Source organism: Arachis stenosperma, chromosome 8 (genome assembly GCF_014773155.1).
Source record: "Arachis stenosperma cultivar V10309 chromosome 8, arast.V10309.gnm1.PFL2, whole genome shotgun sequence".
Lineage (NCBI taxonomy): Eukaryota > Viridiplantae > Streptophyta > Magnoliopsida > Fabales > Fabaceae > Arachis > Arachis stenosperma.
Window position 1 is genome coordinate 34,459,543 of NC_080384.1, and position 22,544 is coordinate 34,482,086.

The following is a 22,544-nucleotide window of genomic DNA, read 5'->3' on the forward strand; positions in this document are numbered from 1 at the left end:
AAAAATATATAACAAAAAATTTAGATATTTGTTGTGTTATCAGGTTATTTAAAAAAACTAATTCATAGGTGTTATTATCCTACCATATCTTTAATGTTATATGTCAATCTAATATTTAATAAAAAAAAATATTAACCAACATAAAACTGATTAAAATTAAAAAAATAATTAGCAAAATATCTATGAGAATTTTTTCACTTTACTATTGATAGATACATATATATTTTTTTTGCATCTTTTATATGCCAATCAAATAATCAATACTATATGCCAAACAAATAATATTTAATTAATTAATTTTTTTGAAAAATAAATTATTTATTTTAATTAAATTATAAACAAATTTTCATGTACTTAAATGTCAGAACTCTACATCGTTAATAGTTTAAGAAATAAACATATCAATATTTTAACAAATCATTGGTAGTTGCAATTTTTTTCGTCTTTTTATGCTAATCAAATAAGAATTTAATTTTGATGTGCTATTAGTGTAAAATAGTTTTACACGTGCATCTAATCACCATCAAAATTAAACTCATAAAATAATCAGGACTATATGCCAAACAAATAATATTGTGAAATATAAAATAGTTAAATTTCTTGCTGTATAATTTATTTAATTTAATTTAAAAATAAATATTTATGTACTCAAATTTTAATTCCAATACTCTATATAATCAATAATTTAAAAAATTAAAAAAATAACATTATTAAATACAAAGCAGTTTAAAAAAATTGAGATTTAACTAAAGGGTAAATATTGATGCACTTAAAATTTAAAAGAATATTTTACATAATTAATACTTTAAAAAATTTTAAAAATAATTTTATCCTGTACAAAACCATTTAAAAAATAAAAAAAAAATTAACAAAATAATTTATGAGAGTTGTTCGGTTCATTATTGATAGGTATATATATGTCAAAAAAAATTTAAAAACAAATATCAGATAAAAAAATAATAATTTTTTTAAAATTAAATTGATGAAATAAAACTTTGGATGTAAAAGATAGATTAAAAATATATAAAAATTAATACAGTTTGATAAGTAAACTGAAGAGAAAGGAAAATGAAGGTGAAAGTTATGCGTGAAATTAATAACTGCAGTAAAACGGTATAAAATTTGCAATTGTAGTGAATGGAAGCGAGGAAAAAATGAAGGCGATACAATCACGATATTAAAGGAAGGAGAATGATGACAACAGTAATAATACAGAAAAGTGCACCTAATGGTGAGAGGAGAAGTACTAAAAATTGAATAATGAGATCAACTATTGGTATAAAGTACTCACATAAAGAATATACCCAAAATAAAACGATAAAATTGATAAAAAATTATTTATCATCCCTAATTATTTTTTTCTCCTTTCATACATGGCGTCCAAAATCAACATTTAGCATAGTCACTGTCTAGTTCAGAAAATCACAGAAACTCATCCAAATAATTGTTACATACAGAGAAGCACATTCAGAATTAGAAAGAGAAATAAGAAAAATTGAAAACGGATAAAATTAATAAAAGGATAAATTATTGGAATAAAGAATTGAAGAACTTGCTCTCCTGTGTTTGTGGTACCTCCACTTATGTAGTTGTATTAGTTGATATGGCAACTTGTTTTGTTGTCGAATTATCTCCCAATAAGTTACACGTCTTCTAGTTAGGTGTTGCTGTCTTTGTTCTTCTGTCATTTTCTGTCTTCTTCGCCTAACAGATTCTGTCCAAGTAGTTGATGTTGACGTGATTGTTGATTTCGTGATAGCGAGATGCAGAGAAGAAAAATGTTTGCGAGACCAAAATTGAAAGTGAAAGAGTAATTTAATTCTCTTGGGAGTTAAGTACGACTGAAGGTGGATCAGTTTTTTATTGAAAGTGGGTCAGTTTTTAAATTGAGTACGTAGTGGTAGCAGTTTTTTTATTGGAAGTAAATCAGTTTTAAAATATGTCGTGGGTTGAAAGTGAATTAGTTTGATACTCTGTCGTGGAATAAATTCTTTTTTTTATAAAAAATAAAAAAATGGAGGACGTAGTAACAGTTTATTATATTGAATTCAGTGTTTAATGAACATAAAAAAATAGGGGTAAAATAGAGAGAAGAAATTAGATATCAAATTTTCCTATCCCATTATACATTGGTATAATTCATTATATATTGGTATAGATTTGATTAAGGAGTACTCTTCTGTATGTAATTTTTTTAAAATATAAACAATAGACATCAAAAAAATATATAAACCGTGTATTGTAATTTAATTAATTGGTATAGATTTAATTAAGAATACACATTTATATGTAATTTTTTTAAGATAAACAATAGATATCAGAAAAATATTTAAACCGTGTATTGTAATTTAATTAATTTTGTTATAGAATATCAATAAATTATGTTATTACTTGAAATAAAATAAATTAGTTTTAAACTTTGTCATGGGTAAAAACAATTTTTTTTTTAAAAAATAAAAAATTAAATACGTAGTAACAGTTTTTTTTAATTAAAAGTGAAGTGGGTAAACCCTTTTTTTTGAAAAAAGAAAGAGGGTAAAATGGGAAGAAGGAATTGGATACCATAATTTTGTTTAGACTTTGAGGTATAACTCGCGATCAATATAGGAGATTATGTCATTTGAGGTATAACTCATTGGCAAAAATTAAAATGATTATAATAAACATAATTATAATAATAAAATATAATTTTTATTTTTTAAACTTTTAATTTATAAATTAATTGTTGCGGTTATAAATTTATTGTATTGTTTATAACAGTAAGATATAATAAATATAGGAATATGAATTCAATATATTTGGAGGTTACAAATTTATTGGATTCTATTTTTTAGTTTTTTATTTGTATATTTTATTTTTTTGCTGATTTGAAAATAATAGTTGATTTGGCAAGAATTGAGTAGTTGATTCTAAAATTGTGCCAAGTAAGTAATATTGTCAAATGACATTAGTAGGAAAAAAGAAATGTCTCAAAAATAATGTGGTGCATGCTTATGTATCTACTTTTATATATTAAGAATAGATAGATATCGACACTCATTCCATCACCTTTAGATTTTGGTGTGGTCCGCACTTTATTATCCAAATTCGTTGTTTTTATCTATAAGCCTGTCGTAGACACCGTTTTAAATGTTCAAATAACATTTTCAAAAAAAAAAATCTCTAAATTTTACCTGTCAATAAACAAGAAGGATAGGCAAACAACTAATTCAAAAATAGCAGTAGTAAATCAATTCACTTTTTTTTAATTACACAGGAATATATGAGTCCTTCTTTGGACGTCAATTGGTCACGTGCATTGAAAAGTCTTGAAAAACTTTGAATTGCTTTTTCTGGTAGTTTTTCACAAGCTTCTAACAAGGTAGACCCTTTGAATTTTCTTTATTCAACATGGTAGATAATCTGAAAATTGCAACAACTAAAATGTTACCTACCTTCTCTAATGATGTCTGATTGTGAGAATTCTGGAGGAATGGTACCTGAGCCACTTCTAGGAATCATCATAGAACTATAACTGTATATCCTAATTTCATCCAAAGTAGGTTGTGGAAAAGTACATTCATTATCAGACCACATTGATGCTGATTTTATTTTTCCTAGTAAACTGATCTCCATATTTTCTTCATCAGAATCAACTCCTTCCATATCACCTTCTAGCATTTTCAAAATCTGCCTCATCATTGGCCTCTTATTAGGGTCTGAATTTGAACATAACAGACCCAAATGAAGCAACCTCTTAGCTTCTTCAATGGTGTATCCACCCTTAGCCTTCAATCTCTGATCAACAGCACTAAGCAACTGGCCATTCACCGTTAGGGAGACCAACCATTCAAGTAGCCCTGGCTTGTGTTCTTCAATTGGCCTTCTTCCACAAAGCACTTCCAACATCATTATTCCGAAACCATACACATCAGATTGTGTTGATGCTCTTCCAGTTCTAATTACTTCAGGAGCTATGTATCCTACTGTGCCTAATACTTGTGTTGTGGTGGCTACTTGTCCATGATGATCATGCATTTGCGCCAATCCGAAATCTCCCAACCTTGCATTCATGTCCTTGTCCAGTAGAACATTGCTTGCTTTGATGTCCCTATGCAAAACCTTAACTTCCCAACCCTCATGCAGGTATAGAATCCCTGCAGCCACATTTTTCAAAATATTTATCCTCTCTTCCCAACATAGCATCATGTTTTCGTCACTGTCATAGATCCTTTTGTCTAAACTTCCGTTGTTCATCAAGTCATAAACAAGAATCAAGTTTCCCTTTTCTTTCTTGCACCAACCTCTCAATCCAACCAAGTTTTTGTGCCTCATTCTACCAAGACTTGAGACCTCAGCCAAGAACTCTCTCATCCCTTGTTCTCTTTCTTGAAGAATTCTCTTCACTGCTACTTCTTCACCTTGCAGAACTCCTTTATATACCTTCCCATTTCCGCCATTACCAACCACGTTCTCTTCGGAGAACCCCCTAGTCGCTGCATCAATCTCATGGAAACTAATCCTATGAGGCCAATACTCTAACTCCCAGTCTTCAAGTTCTTCACCTTTCTTGTTTCGCCTGCGTAGCACAAACAACACTGTAGAGCCACAACCAATGATTAGCACACTGATTACTCCAAGAAGTAAGGCTCTTAATCCGGAAAACCATCTTTTATGAAGGACGAATGAAGGCAAGTTGTCAGTCACTAAAGCATCACCAATTGAAAAATTTGAATTGCTAAAACTCCAAGCAAGAATATTAACCCTGTCTAATATTTTTCCTGTTGATGCACTGAAACCAACATACATTTCATCCATAAGAACCTCAGATACATTAAGGTTTATACTGATAAGAGGCGCTCGAGGCCTCTTTTGTCCCGCCTTAGCCATAGTAACATTAAGCTGTGAATGCTTGAACTCAATCCATACCTGATAATTCTCTCCATTGCTTATCTTCAACACCTTGAACTCCTTATCATCATTCCCACACCAATATCCAGCCTCATGTGAAATTGTCGAAGCAAGCGAGTTTATGTCAACACCAACATGATTTCCATTGATATCGTCGAACTCTTCATTCATAATTGTGTCGAATTCAACTCCAAAAACATGGTTCTGGGGACTGCCTTCATTGCTGAGATTGAAAAGGCCAAGATACTCGGCGGAGGATCTGCCGTTTACACCTCTTGATGGTGCAAATATGAAAGCAAGACCATGACCAGTAATAACAAAGTTTTTAATGGGGGAAACAGAGAAGATGAAGGAGGTTGCAAATGGGAGAAGAGTTGAAGAGTTGGCTTGTTTGGTAGGTATTTTATGAGGATAGAAAGCGCGGCCTATGGAGAAGAAACTCTGATTAGTTAGAGTTAGAATGGAGGATTCAATACTTGCATTTCCAAATAAATTGATGTTTTTGTGGCTGAAATTTGTGTTGTAGACAAATTCAGTGGCTGAAGCTAAGTTCAGAGTGGTTACAATATGAAGAAGGATAACAAGGAAATGAAATAGAGACATTGGAATGTAACTGAGGAATGAGAATGGTACACAAACTTTTCAAACTTGAAATAAGGCTCTGCATATGATTCTTTATCTCCAGTGAAGTGTCAAAAATAATAAGGAGGAGGAAAGTTAATGGTATGTTCTTTGAAAGGTACTTGCCGGCATACACAAGTCATTGCAGATCAGTCATATCAACTCAAACCTTGGTTGCTGAAAATTAGCATTTCCTTCTCAATTCTCATATTTGTTTCTGATTTAAACATTTGAGAATATTTTAGGTCAACATAAATGTCATCTGTCCCACAAGAGGTATTTAGAGAACTTGGTAGTTTAATTTTGACTAGAAGCATGTTGCAACTTCTTGTTATAGAGTATTCCTTTGGAACAAAACAGAGGTAGAAAAAATGGGTTGAAAGAAAAATGTATGGCACCTACCTTTCGCATTGTGAATTAATTAGTATATATGAATATTATTATAGTGTACAAAAATGTGTCTCTGTCGTTGGAAAAACGTAAGTCCTTCTCTTGAATAAAAGTCGACAAAAGAATATTCATAGAATAAAATACATCAAAATCAAATTAAAAAATTCAATAGGTATGCTAATACTAAAATAAGGTAGTTTTACTATGATCATATAAAGAATGGAAATGACAAATCCATGAGATATATTAATTATAATGTTGCAATGAACATTTAAAAAAAAATTAAACAAAAGTGGAAAAAAAATTATGTTACAGAAATTGATGACAAGAAGCATCATCCTTCAGTGTTACAAAAGACTTACAAAGCAGCGGCAAGTGCTTCTAGCACTCTACATGGTGATAGACTCAATTTCAATTCTCATCTTCCTTCTGAGATTGACTCAGAATCTGGTTGTAGGCTTGGATAAGAGAAGCTTTGAGATGCTGTGGAATAGAACTTAGTCTGCAAAATTTCATCAAAAGTAGGATAATTCACAGTGGCAGAACTTGTTGAACTCCTAGACCATGATGCCGCTGAGTTTATTTTCCCAAGAAGACTCATATTGATGCATGAATCATTACAATCACAGTTTCTTATTCCTTCCAAAATTTTCACCACTTGCCTCATTGCTGGCCTAATACCAGGGTCTGAACTTGCACATAACAAACCCAGATGCAACACTCTCTCAACTTCCTCAGTGCTGAAACCACTTTGATTCTTCAGCCTCTCATCAACGGCAAAACTCAATTGACCTTTCTCCATAAGGGAAAATACCCAATCAACCAATGCAGGTTTATCTACCACAATAGGCCTTCTTCCACACACCACTTCCAAGACCAATATTCCAAAACTGTACACATCAGTAGCGGTTGATGGTCGACCGATTCGGACTAGCTCTGGTGCCATGTAACCCAGAGTTCCAATCACTCTTGTTGTGTCAGACACGTTTTCCTGTCGGTGCAGCCTGGCTAGGCCGAAATCTCCCAATCGTGCGTTCATATCCTTGTCGAGTAGTACATTACTTGCTTTAATATCTCTATGCAAGACCTCGAATTCCCAGCCTTCATGTAGGTACAAAATTCCACAAGCTACATTTTGAAGCACACTGAGCCTGAGTTCCCAGCTGAGTATCATGGTGTCATCTTCACACTCAAAAATTCTCTTATCTAAGCTCTCATTCCCCATATAATCATATACAAGGATCAATTTCCCTCCTTTTCTTTTGCTCCACCCTCTGAAACCAACCAAATTCCTGTGTTTCATTCTCCCTAGGCTTGAGATCTCTGCCAGAAACTCTCTCATCTCATGCTGAGTTTCATGGTTGAATCTCTTAACCGCGACTTCTACACCTTTCAACACTCCCTTGTAAACTCTCCCACTTGTCCCATTCCCAATCACATTCTCCTCGGAGAATCCATTCGTCGCAACACAAATCTCTTCATAGCTAATTCTGTGAGGCCAATATTCCAATTCCCAATCTTCAACCTGTTCATCTTTCCCTCCTCTTTTTCCTTTGGATCTTAATAATAAACTCAAAAACACCAAAGTACCACAACCAATAACTATCAATCCACCAAAAATGACCCCCAAAATGAAATATTTTGATCTATAAATCAATGCCTTTGGATGCACGAATAAAGGCAAACGGTTGGTGTGCAAGGCATCACCGATCGAAAAATTCGAATTGCTAAAACTCCAAGCCAAGATTCTACACTCATCAACCATTCTCCCTGTTGCCCCAGAAAACCCCACATACATCTCATCCAAGAAAACCCCAGAAAGGTTAATAGGCTTATTATGAATCAAAGGCCTTTGAGGCTTCCTATGCCCTGCTATGGCCATAGTAACATTGATATGTGAACCATCAAACTCAATCCAAACCTGATAATTTTCACCACTAGCAAGCTTCAATTCCTCCATTGTTTCACCATCTTTCCCACCCCAAAACCCAGCAGGTTCAGAATACTCAGACATCATTGAATTCACATCAACACCAACATGGTTATCATTCAATTCATTGAACTCCTCATTCCTAAAATCATCAAACTCAATGGCAAATACATGGTTTGAGGCGTTACCTGCTGTGGAACGGTTAAATAGTCCCATGTAGTTCCCTGAGAGTTCACCATGGATGGCCATGACAGGAGTGAAGAAGAGAGCAAAGCCATGAGCAATGGGGAAGTTCTTGATAGGAGCAATGGAGAATATGAAAGAGGTTGAAAAGGGAAGAAGGGTAGAATTTGATTGTTTCTTCATTGGTATCTTGAAAGGGTAAAAGGCACGGCCAATGGAAAAGTAAGTTTGGTTAGTGAGAGAGAGAATGGAGTTTTGGATTGTGGCATTTCCATAGAGCTTGGTGTTTGTGGAGTTGAAGTTTCTGTTATACACAAATTCAGTTGCTGACACACAACTCAAAAGAGCTATGTTAAGATTGAGAATGGCCATGAAGAAGAACAAGGTATGAATATCATGAACCATCATCATCATCTTCATGGTTAAGGTAAGACAATCAAAAAGGAAGAAGATGGTTCTTTGCTTCACTTTCTAGTACTTTAATTTGTACAAAGCTTACCAAGAAAACATGTGCTGTTTTTTCGTATTGACTATTGACCCTTGTCCTTGTTGGAAAAAATAATAATAAAATTGAACAAGTAGAATTAATATAATCCTCTTGTGGTTATTTGTGGTGATAATAGTTCATCTTTATAAGTGTTACGATTTTGGTAGTATAATTTTTATAAGTTTGGAAGGAATATCTTATTAAAAAAAAAGTTTGTTGTTTATAAAAGTTTATGAAGATTTAAAAAATATTTAGATTTATTCAAAAAAAAAGAGAAATAGTATTTTATTATAGTGCAGAACGTCTATGTCGATTTAGAAATGCAATAGATTTGGATTTATCTTTATTTTTATCTTTTAAAATTTTTTATAATCAAATATTGCGTTTTCTATTTAAATAATACTTAATTTTTTTATTAGATATAAATTCTATGATTTTTCTACTATCTGTAAGTGACTTTTGATTTTTTTTTATGAATTAAAGTTTTATTTTTTCTGTAAGAAAATATAATATATTTTTTAAATTTAGGATTATATATATTCAGTAAAGACAAGTTGGCAACTGGGATATTAACTACTACAATAGACAATAGACAATAGTCAATTATTTTTCTATTATTATGATAAAGGGAATGTAACAAATTGTTTAAATATTAATTAGTGACTAAGAGTCGAACATCGACCGACCCATTACATGAGATGGAAGCTAAATTAAAGTGCGCAAGTTAATGCGACTTTATCTCACTCTTTCCGTTGTTTATTTATTTTGCAATTATCTTATTTTTGTTCTATAGAATTACACTTTTTACATTATCTTAGTCATTTCTATATATTAGGACTTAGGAGTAGTAGATAAAAATCAAAAAATATAAAGGATGAGTGTTTATTATCATTTTATCATTATTAACACCAGTGTGTAATTATATTAGTATATTATTAATAAAAGTGTCTATTTCATGGATACAATTAAAACTAAAAAGCAGGAGTCTTTGTTATTCTTGTGTTGGATAATTACAAAAGATGGAGTTAATCAGTGAAATTCAATTTCAAGCTAACCAATTCCTAACCTTCCTAACTAACTTATCTTTCTACCTTTTTTACATAATTTAACTAATATAAATTTTATTAGTGGTAGAAAAGATAATCAAATTAATTAACGGTAAAAAGTCTACACACCATATATAATATTAGATAAAATAATTTTGACTTGTCTAATTCTATTTTAGTTTCTTTGATTGGAGCAAGCAAGGCAGTCCCCCAGCCCACACAAAATGAAAGCATGGTGGAAGCGACACTATGGATGATATAATTTTTCCCGAAAAAAGATTACCAAAAATAAATATAGAAACATATCATTACATGAAAGGAAACAAAAATGATGAGAATAATAAACAAGGCAATAGTTGCAATCACATAATTCGTGATACGTCAGCCAGTGTGAGTTGGTGAGGGAGTGTTTTGTCTCACACTCTCTTTTGGGTTCATAACTCATAAGCCACGTTGTATTGAATATTGATGAATAAATCGTGCCACCATTTTTTTTTTTTCCACGGAGGAGATCTTGTTTCAATTTATGTCGTGGCCTAAACACTTTATCAACTTTATTATAATTTACAAAAGAGGCTTGCTACACACGCAATAAAACACACGCACAATACAAGTTTTTTTAGTTTACAAGTCTTATAAGCCCAATAAAACACACGCATTACACTTAATTAACGCATTACACACTTTTACATTCAAAGTAAATAAAACGTACGTTATTCAATAACTTTCTGTTTTCAAAGCGCGCTACTCACCATACATTATGAACGACTCTTCTTCTTCTTCCTTCGTGAAAACAATTTTCTTGTTAAATTTAAAGATAATGGAACTTCAGAAATACACTCAAACGATTACAGAAATACACCCAAAGGATTACAGAAATACACCCAAACGGTTACAGAAATTCACCCAAAGGATTACAGAAATACACCCAAAGAATTACAAAAATACACCCAAAGAATTTAAGAAATACACCCAAATTCGTTGAAGTACACTTTATGCATATTTCAGAACTCTTTTTCATTCTCCTCCTCATCTTCTGCTGCTTCTTCTTCTTCAAAAACGATTTCAGAGCTTGATGTCAAAAAACAATGAAAATTGAGAATAACGAAGAAAGAAAACAGAGAGAAAAGCACGTAAATGAAGAAGAAGAATAGAAAGAGGAAGAAGAACGTGCAGTAAGAAGAAGAAGAAGGAGAAAGAGAAGGCAAGAAACGAAAGAAAAAAAGAAGAAGAAGAAGAGGAAGAGGAAAAAGAACGTGCAAAAAGAAGAAGAACGAGAAAGAAAAAACAAGAAACGAAAGAAAAGAAGAAGAAGAAGAAGAAGAGGAAGAGGAAGAAGAACGTGCAGGAAGAAGAAAAAAAAGAAAGAGAAGACAAAAAACGAAAGAAAAGAAGAAAAAGAAGAAGAACGTAAACCTTGTATCGCATTTTTAGGGTTTATTCGTTAATTAACTTGTAAATCATACAAGCCTATCCAAAGCTTTTCTGTTTACAAAATCATTTTTACATTTTCTTTTTATCATAAAGTTTTACATTAAACTAATTATCCTTATCCCACAACGATTCCTTAGTATATTTATTTATTTTTGGTCTTGTGTCGTATGATTATTATTTGATCCACACCTTCATAGAAAGTGCTGCGGGCCCACCGTCAATTAACTTGTGGCTTCGGAGAAAGTGGTTTAGATCCAACAATATTCTAACGCATTTTATTTCATATAATTACGTAAGTACGTAACTTTCAATTATCATGCTTCGTGATTCATCACCCTTGACCTTCGTCCCTTTGGGTTTTGGTACCAGAAATTGGATTAAATCCTCGCAATACTCTCTGAAATTTATAATTTTTATTATTTTAGTTTTTAAATTTAAAATTTATTATACTGATTTCTAAATTTAGTTCTAAATATTATAGAGCGTTGAGCTGGTTCTGATTTATTAGGTTGGACAGATACTTAAACGACGATATTTATTTTGATATTTAAACAAAATAAAAGTAAGATCGTTTTAAAAAATAAATGAGGATAAAAATACATATATATCAACGCTGTAAATGAAATTCAATATCATTATATATGTTTTCTGAAAAATTCTATGCTAAAAACAAAGGGTTAACAACTTAATATTGTGATATGAATGTTTATGACTTTTAATATAGACTATTGGATTTTTTAAAGTTGAGAGGCTCATGTTATCAAATGAGATTGTATTTAATAAGGTTTGAAAATAATGTTTTATATGTGTATAAATAAAATAGCATAATTTGAGATATAACACATACAAAATCAATATAAAACATTTTTTTTTTTTCTCTTTCTAGAGATGTATGCTGCAACATATAATATTAGTGAATATATATGAATTATCTCAGTTATATTGAGATAATAATATTAATGAATATTAATATTAGAGTTCTCTATTTATACTTTTTTATTTTATATTTATTTTCTCTTTCTTACTTATTTATTTTGCAATACATTATCAATACGAGATTCTAATTAAAATTTAAGAAGACTCGGGTAATAAATTTTCATTATGTCAAAACTCTTTCATCTTGAATTTAATACTCTTGATATATCTGAAAACTAAGATTCTAAAAACTGGATCGAACCAACCAGTTCGATCAGATTAACCGAAAACAAGTCATCTAGCCAATTCGGTTGACCCAAAATCGGCTTGTAAAAAACTAACAAAAAAATCGGCTGAACCGATGGTTAACCGATGAACCAAACAAACTGGTCGGATTTTTTTAAGCCCCGATTTTTAACATGCCCTAAAACGCGTCGTTTTGAGGCCGGAACCTAACCCACCCACAAACCTAATCTAACTCAACGAAGCCACTCACTCAACTCTCACTCTCTGCATTGTTCTCCTCTTTCAACTCTCACTCTCTCACTGCTCTAATGCTCTACGCCTTTGTCTTCCACCATTCGTTGCCATTCTCCACCGTTTGCCTACTTCTCCTTCCTTTACTCTAGTTCACGCCTTCAACTATGGATCTCTGACTCTCTAACTCTTTGCTTTGCTTTGCTTTGCTTCGTGTCTCCATTTCTGCGCTAGAGATTGCGTCTCTGTTCTGCTTTGTGCCCTCGTTCTCCACTGTTGTTTGGTACCTGCGTCGACATCGGCGTCAATGTCACTAGCTCCTGATTTGAACTTCTAATTAGTAGCAGTCGCCAGCAAGTTTACAACTCTCCCAATCTGAGATCCAACGTTATCACGGCCGCTAGATCTGAGATCTACCTCTCCTTTTCGTTCACTCGCTACTTTGTCGATTTGTCTGTTAGGTACTGGTTTCTGCTCTTCTACTTGTTTATTTTTTTTAATGCAAAGTTCAATTTTTGAATTTTTGCTGTTGAGTCAGTATGAGAAATCTTTTTTGTCTTGCTGTTGTGGAAATTGGAATCCCTAGGATTTAAAGCTGATCTAGCATGAGTTTTTGTGGAATCTTGATCTGGAAGAAGTGTTAGAAGCATGTATTTTTTATAATTTCAGAGTAATTCTCGTTGTATCTGAGTGTTTGTGATGTTTCTTGAAGTCTGTAGTATTGAATCTTAGGTTTAGTTGTTTTTGGAGGAAATTTGAAATAAGATGGAAGAAAAAAGGGCTTTTGAAGGCTACTATTATTGAGCTGAAAGAACAATTGGCTAAGAAAATACTGAGAAATGTTGAAATCCAAGGGCATCCCTATGTTGAGCTACGTAAGTTTGGAAATAAGAAGAACATTTTTTTCTGCATTCTGTGTCTTAAGACTTGTTTCACTAATGATGTTTTGGATCAATATTTGAGAGGCAATTTGCATATGCTAGCTGAGACTATCTACTATTAAGATAACTCTTCTGAGACCAAATTCCTAGCCTTTTAATTAAACCAGTTCAACTACGATTTGACTCCGGTTGAACCATTAAACCATTGAACCAGTCACTCGACCGATACAATGACCGGTCCGGTTCTCGCAACCTTGCTGGAAACACATACTTATCATGGATATTAGATGCCAAAATTTATTTTGATTCAATGGATCTTGGAGATACCATTAAAGCTGAAAATAAAGCATCCCAAAAGGATAAAGTCAAAGCCATAATCTTACTTCATCGTTATCTTGACGAAGGATTGAAAAATGAATATCTCACACTAAAAGATCCTGTAGATCTATGGAAGAACTTTGATGAAAGGTATAATCATCAATCAAAAGATAGTGATACTTCCTCAAACCCGATATGAATGGACACACTTACATCAACAGGATTTATTTTAAATCCATAAATAAATACAATTCAACAATATTCTAAACTACCTCACGAATAAAATTATGTGGGTAAAAGATAACTGGTAATGACATGTTTGAGAAAATTTTATCGACTTTACATGCCTTGAATGTGCTCCTGCAGCAGCATTATCGAGAAAAAGAATTTAAAAATATTTTGAGCTAATTTTTTGCCTTGTTGTTGCTGAACATAACAATGAATTACTTTTAAGAAATCATGAATCGCGCCTTGTTAGCGCCGCCCCATTTTCTAAAGCAAATGCGATAAATTATAACTCCAGAAAAGGTAAATGACAAGGCTTTAATAACAAGAAAAATTATGGAAGAAAGAAAAGTTATTTTCACAAGAAAGGATCTCACTAAAAGTGGGATAAAGAAAAAAATAATGGGCAAAATAAATCAACAGAGGATAAATATTTTCGTTGTGGTAGAAAGAGCTATTGATCACGTACCTATCGCACCTTAATGCACTTAGTTCATCTTTATCAAGCTTCCTTGGAAAAAGATGACAAAGAAAAGGAGACAAATTTTGTTTCAAAGAATGTTGTTGAAAATTACACCACTCATTATAAAGTATCTGATTTCTTTGAGGATTGTGAAAGAAATATTAGTCATTTAATCAATAATAAAAAATTTAATATTTTGAGTTCGTTAAGTATTGATATTAATAAATAATGTAAGAAACTATTTGTTACGTTTTATCTTCTATGCATTTGAATTTCAAATATGATATATATAAATAATATTTAATAAAATATTATTATGTTTAATAAAGTATTATTGTTTATGATTAAGAATTTCAAAATCACTAAATATGTCAAATTCTAAAATAATAATAATAATAATAGTAGCCCAATCAGAATTTCAGAATTTCAAAATTTCAAAATTTATAGTACGATACTATTTTTATATACAGTGATAAATAGCCCTAATCAAAAATATAATTTTATATTTTTATATACAGTGATAAATAGCCCTAATAAAAAATACAATTTTACTATAAATGTACTTTTACTTATTTTATGATATGATCTTATTATTATTATTATTATTATTATTATTATTATTATTATTATTATTATTATTATTATTATTATTATATTTGTCTTTAAAGAAAATGGTAATGATATATAATGAAGACATTTGTCTTGCGAATAGTACAAGTTTGCATACTATTTTCAAAAGTAATATATTTACTCATCTTATACTAAAAGAAGAATGTGTTAATACAGTTATTGACTCAGACAATGTGATAAAAGGTTTCAAAAGAGCTATAATTTTATTTTTCAAAAGAACAAAATTCGTAATGAATAATACACTATTGTCTACCAAGTCTCTAAAGAACTTGTTGAGTTTTAAAGATATTCGCTAAAATGGATATCATATTGAAACCATGAATGAGGGAAGTCATGAGTACTTGTATATCACAACTCATTCTTTAAATAAAAATGTTATATTAGAAAAGTTATCATAATTTTTTTCAGGATTATATTATACTAAAATCAGTGCAATTGAATCACATTGTAAAACAGAAGTTTACTAACTCAAATAAATTCATAATTTTGCATGATCGATTGGGGCATCCTGGAACAACTATGATATGGGGAATTATTAAAAACTCCTATGGACATTCACTAAAGAGTCAGAGAGTTTTTCAATCTAGTGAATTCTGTTGTGCCGCATATTCTCAAGAAAAGTTAATTGTAAGGTCATAACTAGTAAAAATTATATTTGAGTCTCCTGAATTCATAGAAAGAATTCAAGACGATATATATGAACCTATTCATCCACCATGTAGATATTTTAGATATTTTATGGTCTTATTAGAAACATCTTTGAGATGGTCACATGTGTGCTTATTGCAACCTCGCAACAACCAGGCGTCTGCGAAATTACTTACTCAAATTATTCGATTAAAAGCGCAGTTTCCAAAAGATCCAATCAAAACAATTCGTTTAATAATACTAGTGAATTCACATCTCAAACTTTCGATGCTTATTGTATGGCTAATAGTATAAGTATTGAACATCCAGTAGCTCATATTTATATACAAAATGGACTAGTAGAGTCACTTATTAAACAACTCCAATTGAGTGCTATGCCCCTTACTTATGAGAACAAATCTCCCAACCTCTACTTGGGGCATACCATTTTATATGCTATAGCATTTATTCGTTTAAGGACAATAAGTTACCACCAATTCTCTCCTTTGCAATTAACTTTTAGACAATAGCCAAATATTTCTCATTTTAGAATATTTTGGTGTGCGATATATGTTCTAATTTTCTCGTCTTATCGCACCAAAATGAGGATATGTGCTAGATATGATTCTCCATCTATAGTGAGGTATCTTGAGATACATAATGGAGATGTATTTAAAGCCCAATTTATAGTTTGTCATTTTGATGAATCAAAATTTCTAACATTAGGAGAGAGAGAATACGCTTCTTGAAAAGGAACTTAATTAGAATGCATCATCCTTAATGCATTTAAATCCTCGATTAAGGCAGTGTGAATTAAAAGTTCAAAATATTATACATTTGCAAATAATAGCAAATGAATTGCCTATAAATTTTTTGATACGAAAAGGATAACAAAATCCTATATACCAACTGAAAATGTCTCAATTCGAATTGATGTCCAGTCGAACAAATGGCCACCGAAACAAATTTACGTCAGAAGCATAGTAGGCCTATAAGTTCTAAAGACAAAAATCCTCGAAAAAGAAAAGAGGTAAATACTATATCTATTGAAAAAGATAAAGACATACTAAAGATACCTGCAGTTATCTAAAATTCTGATATAGTTTTGACGCCAGAAGACATTCAGGTACCTGAAAGTTCTGAAAATTGTGAAAATGATGAGATCTCGATAAATTCTGTCTTTATAGGAGAAAAATAAAATCGAAATAAAACAATTGTTAATGAAATATTTGCATATAATTTGGCATTACACATCACGTATGAAAGTAAGGATATTGAGCTAAGAACAATCGAAGAATGTCGACAAAGAAATGATTGGCCAAAATGAAAATAAGCTATGAAGGCTAAAGTTATACTCACTTACAAAACGTGAAGTCTTTGGACATGTAGTGTGAATACTAGAAGATGTAAAACCTATTGGATACAGATGGGTATTTATGAGAAAACAAAATAAGAAAAATGAAGTTGTACGCTACAAAGCTCGACTTGTGGTACAAGGTTTTTTACAAAGGCTCGATATAGATTATGAAAAAACATATTCTCATGTAGTAGATGCAATAATGTTGCATTATTTTATCAGTTTATCCGCATACCATAAACTACATATGCATCTAATAGATGTAGTGATAGGTTGACAGCTTATTTATACAGATCGTGATATCTATATGAAAATCCGTGAAGGACTAAAGATATCTAAACCATCCAATGAATATTCACAGGGGTTATATCCAGTCAAATTACAACGATCTTTATATGATCCAAAGTAATCTGAATGAATGTGGTATAATTTTTTACTGAATATCTGGCAAAAAAGAATTCTCAAATGATGGTATCTACCCATATGTTTTCATAAATTAAAGAAATTTGCATCTGGATTCATTATAATTGCTATGTGCGTTGATGATTTGAATATTATTGTAACTCGTGAAGAGTTTTCAACAAATATAAAAGCTCTAAAAGAATAGTTTGAGATGAAAGATATTGGAAAGACTAAATTTTGCCTCGATCTGCAGATCGAACATACGAACAATGGGATCCTTATTCATCAAACAACATACATAGAAAAGATCTTGAAGAGATTTTATATGGATATGTTACATCCATTAAGCACTCCAATAATCATAAGATCTTTGGATGTAGAAAATGATCAATTCCGTCCTAAAGAAGAAAATGAAGATATCCTTGGTTCTGAAGTATCATATCTCAGTGCCATTGGAGCACTAATGTATCTTGCTAATAATACACGACCTGACATATCATTTACTGTGAATTTACTATCAAGATATAGTTCCTTTCCAACCAGAAGATATTGGAATGGGATCAAACAAATTTTTTGATATCTTCATGGAACAGTTAATATGGAACTATTTTATCTATATGAATCCAAGGGACAATTAGTTGCTATGCAGATACAGGATACTTGACTGGTCCACAGAATACTTATTCGCATATGGTGATACAACTATATCATGGAGATCCACAAAACAGACGATAGCAACACATCCTCTAATCATGTTAAAATACTAGCGATACACGAAGTAAGCCACAAGTGTTTTTGGCTCAGGAATTTAATCCAATATATTTTATCATCGTATAGACTAATTAATCATAAAATAACCCTAACTATTCTGTTTGAAGATAATACAGCATGCGTTGCTCAACTTAAGGGTTGATACATCAAAGGTGATAGAACAAAACATATTTTTCCCAAATTCTTCTTCATTCATGATCTTCAAAATCGAGGAACAATTGATGTCTAACAGATCAGCTCAAACAATAATTTGGTAGATTTATTTACAAAATTACTTCTAAAATTCTCCTTTGAAAGATTGATACATTAGATTGAAATGTACCGATTTCGAGATATTAAATAATGTCGACAAGAAGAGGTTATACTCTTTTTTCCTTGATCAAATTTTTATCCCTATTGGATTTTTTTTACAAAATTTTTTAACGAGACCGTCCCATTACAATGAATATTGTACTTTTTTTCTTTTTTTTTACTAAAATTTTTTTCTATTGTATTTAGTGAGATTTGAAAATAACATTCCTTTTATATATATATATAATAGTATAGTATGAGACATGACACACACAAAATTAATATAAAACATTTTTCTCTCTATAAAGACGCTACAATATATAATATTAGTGAATATATATAAATTATCTCAATTATATTGAGATAATAATATTAGTAAATATTAATATTTATTTACACTTTTTTTTATATTTTTTATTATTTATTTTATAACACTAAACATAATCGATTTTTTTTTTGAAATGAAATTAAAAAAATTTATTTGTTCAAACCCGATTTTTTAACTTTAATTTTTTAAATACGATTTTTTTTTTGTATTTAGGGCAAGTTCACCGCACCCCGACGAACTTCTATATTTTTATAGAGTTCGCCTTATATCCCGATGAACTTCACTACGCTTCTTCATAAATATATTAGAATGGGTGAGAAAGAAAAGTTGGAAGGTTAACAATGACAACCATTATCATCGTTTCTAGAGTATATAGGAGTAAACAAGAGTACGGAATAAATCTTTTTTTTTGAAAAATAGTGATATGACTTATTCTTGTGTATCTGTGTATTTTTTGAGACGATAATAATGATTGCTATTGATACCAAAGATATTAAAAAAGCCATTGTTGGTATATTTTTGTGTATTCTTATATATTGTTGGAGACGAAAATAATAACTTAAAGTTATAGAAGTTTTTTGAGAGTTAAACGAACTTACTCGAAGAAAAATCATATTTTTAAAATTAAAATTAAAATATTAAATTTAGAGAAATAATAATTTTTTTATTTTATATTTAAAAAAATCCCAAACATAATCCAATAGTTTTTGGACCGATAAAATAACTTTAGTTAATATAAGGAATAAGTACTGTTTTGGTCTCTAACATTGAGGGTCAGAATCAAAATTGTCCAAACGTAATTTTTGACTCAGAATCATCCTTAACGTTTTATTTCGTATTAAAATCGTCCTTTTAATTTTTTCTGGACAAAAATACCCTCTCCTACCTTCAGCACCTTTACTTCTACCACCACCATCAGCACCTTTACTTCCACCACCACACCATTACCTCCACCACCAAAAAAAATAATATCAATGAAATCAACACAAATTCAACAAATTAAAGAATAAAAAATTCAACAAATTCAACTATCAAATCAACACACAACAACAATAAAATCAAAAAACGACAAATCAAAATTCACAGAAGCAGAGGCAATCACAAAAATAGAAACAGAGAGGCAATCACAGAAGCAGAAAAAGTAGAGACAGTCACAGAATCAGAAAACTTATCACGTTCCTTGTGCAATGGATGTCTCAAATGCTCCTTGATTTTATTTCTTATTAGAAGCAAGAAAGCAGAAACAGAAGCAAAATAAAAAATTGGAAAGCAAGAAGCAAGAAGTAGAAGCAGCAGAAGCAAAAAGCAAGAAGCAGAAACAAGAAAGCAAGAAGCAGAAGCAAGAAGTAAAATCAAGAAAAGCAAGAAAGCAGAAGTAAGATGCAGAAGCAGAAAGCAAGAAACAGAACCAAGAAACAAGAAACAGAAGGAGAAATGGGAAGGTACAGCAGCAAGGCGGCGAGGGGACGAGGTGCAGATGAAGCGGCGAGGCGACGAGGTTGTCAGTTGCGGCAGTGGCTCGCGTCTCTCTCCCTCGCGATTCCCAACGGCGACGGCCATGACGACGGCAACGGTGGCTCCAAGCTTTGCCGCCGCCATCCCCCTCCCTCCCTTCCCCTTCCCCTTCCCCCTACTCCCACCGCTCCCCCGCGTCCTTTCCCTTTCCTTTCTCCCCCCAACACGCGCGTTTTTTTGTTTTATTTTTTTTAATTTTATAATTTTTTATTAAAGTATGGGTAATTTAGGAATAAAATAAAAAATTTTATTAAAAAAATGATTTTAATACAAAATAAAACGTTAAAAATAATTCTAAATAAAAAATTACATTTGGACGATTTTGATTTTAACCTTTAGCGTTAGAGACCAAAAGAGTACTTATGCCTTAATAATTAATATAACTAAGAATACGAAAATCAAGAAAGTTCTGTGTCTACAAGCATTAGCCACGTATAATTCACATTTTATTCATTTAGAAAAGTGCAAAAACCCGTGCTTGAATGAGACCACATGATATGGGGCGGGTGACTTGTCAGTCACAAGTCACAATACAGTTCTAGTCACATTTTTTTTTTGGTTTTTCTGCGATAAATTATTTATTATGTCTTTTAACTTCTGTAATACTTTATTTCACCTCTCCTTTCCTTGCATAAGCACAGAACCCATTCTTCTCACCTTGCTATTATTTCTGGCTTTTTTTTCCCTGAAAGACTATAGTGGGAGTGCAGTATGAAATGAGAACTACGGATGCATGCCTTCGGTTTGTATTTTTATTTACTATTTAGTATTTTTTATTTTTTAAATTTTATAAAAAAATAAAAATAAAAGATAAAAATAAAAAACAAATTTTATTATTTCTATTTTTTTACAAAATTTAAAAAATAAAAAATACTAAAAATATAAATAAAAAATATAAATATAAATCAAACACACCTTAAAAATTTTAAAATTTTAATTGATTCAACAATTAACTAACTCTGAAATTTTACTTTCTCCTACTTTTAAAAATACAATAAATATATTTATATACAACTTCGTAATTATAATTGACCAATAATGGTAATGCCTTCAATACTATTCGGTTACTTTGAATTTGCTAGAAGTCGGATTCATGAAGTGAGTGCAAAAGTTAATTATTGCATGTAATTTTGCAGTTTTGCTTTCCCATCTAGGGATCCGATGTTTTTTTTTTGGACTTGATGTTACTATCATATCTATATTATTGTGAGTTAATAATTAAAATTATCTCAGAATAATCACATGTATTTTATTTTTGTCTTCGAATTACTTTTTTAATTACATTAGTCTCTGAATGAATATTTTTAAATCACGTTCATTTTTCTGTTAACTTCGTGATGCTGTCGTTAAAAATCTATTAACTGGAACGTGAGCTGACAGTCCATCCTACCAAACGAGGTTGTTTTACACTTTAAGAGTATGCAAGTTGTAAAACGCCACTATTTTAAGAATAGAGTGTAACGTTGTGCACTTTGTCTCCTGAACAAATCCTCATTTGTTCTTTTTTACACTCCGTTTTTCTTACCCATAAGCTACCATCACGAAGACGAAGAAGACTGCGCCCGCAACCATTAGAGTAGTTATGAAGCATTGTTCGTGCGTCAGTTCTAGAGTTTGGTGGGAATCTTGAAGGCAACGACATAGCGTTGTTTCTGTATTCGATGTGAGAGGTAAAATTTTTGTATCTTGTAAAAAACAATTGGTAACACTATATAACCCCTTAGTTTTCCCATTCTATGATTGAGTCATGGTGAAGAATCTGTTAGTGCATAGGATTTAGGGTTTCATCCCAGGGTTTAGTTTATGATGGGTTATATGGGTAACAATGACAAGACTCTATTTTTGTGGCTTCGAAATATCTGTTGTTTGTTGTGTTGGTGATGAGTTAGTGTTATACATGTTCTGTGTTAATTTTTTATAGGGTTTGGAGGCATTGATAGTCTTAGATGGTTTGTTACATTGATTTTTTTTCTTAATATTGTTGTTTGCTATTATGTAGATGGATGACCTTCGATGACATTCATATTTTATCATAGTGAAAATTTTAAAAATGATGAGAAAGAAAGTAGAATCTACGAACCAGATAATACAAAAGTTTTGATGTGGTTGATTGGGATACTATTGATGTGTTTTTTGTTAAAGGATATTATAAAGAACTGGGATATGCTGGAGGAGACATATATTGGTGGAAAATTACTTGGCTGTCGCTTGAGGGTGGGCTGAGAAAGTTGGAGACTAATAAAGATACTGCGTTTGAGATCAATAACAAAAGACACAAAAAAAGAACAACAAAGATTCTTCAAGGTACTGACAAAACTACTTGTTCATTATGTTCAATTTTCTCTTTTAGATTTCTTGTATTT

The 22,544-nt window shown here is 31.3% G+C and overlaps 2 protein-coding genes across 2 annotated transcripts; both read right to left on the reverse strand.

The window, feature by feature from the left end:
- Positions 1-3,181: 3,181 nt before the first annotated feature.
- On the reverse strand, positions 3,182-5,683 carry LOC130944178 (L-type lectin-domain containing receptor kinase VII.1-like). Its single transcript, XM_057872367.1, has one exon. The coding sequence runs from the start codon at positions 5,491-5,493 to the stop codon at positions 3,427-3,429; it is 2,067 nt and encodes a 688-aa protein (XP_057728350.1). The 5' UTR covers positions 5,494-5,683; the 3' UTR covers positions 3,182-3,426.
- Positions 5,684-6,114: 431 nt separating this feature from the next.
- LOC130943715 (probable L-type lectin-domain containing receptor kinase VII.2) lies at positions 6,115-8,530 on the reverse strand. Its single transcript, XM_057871718.1, has one exon. It carries the CDS (start codon positions 8,432-8,434, stop codon positions 6,320-6,322), a length of 2,115 nt encoding a protein of 704 aa, XP_057727701.1. The 5' UTR covers positions 8,435-8,530; the 3' UTR covers positions 6,115-6,319.
- Positions 8,531-22,544: the final 14,014 nt, after the last annotated feature.

Coding starts and splice junctions, on each gene's coding strand:
- LOC130944178 (XM_057872367.1), bottom strand. CDS start 5,493: ATGTCTCTATTTCATTTCCTTGTTATCCTTCTTCATATTGTAACCACT.
- LOC130943715 (XM_057871718.1), bottom strand. CDS start 8,434: ATGAAGATGATGATGATGGTTCATGATATTCATACCTTGTTCTTCTTC.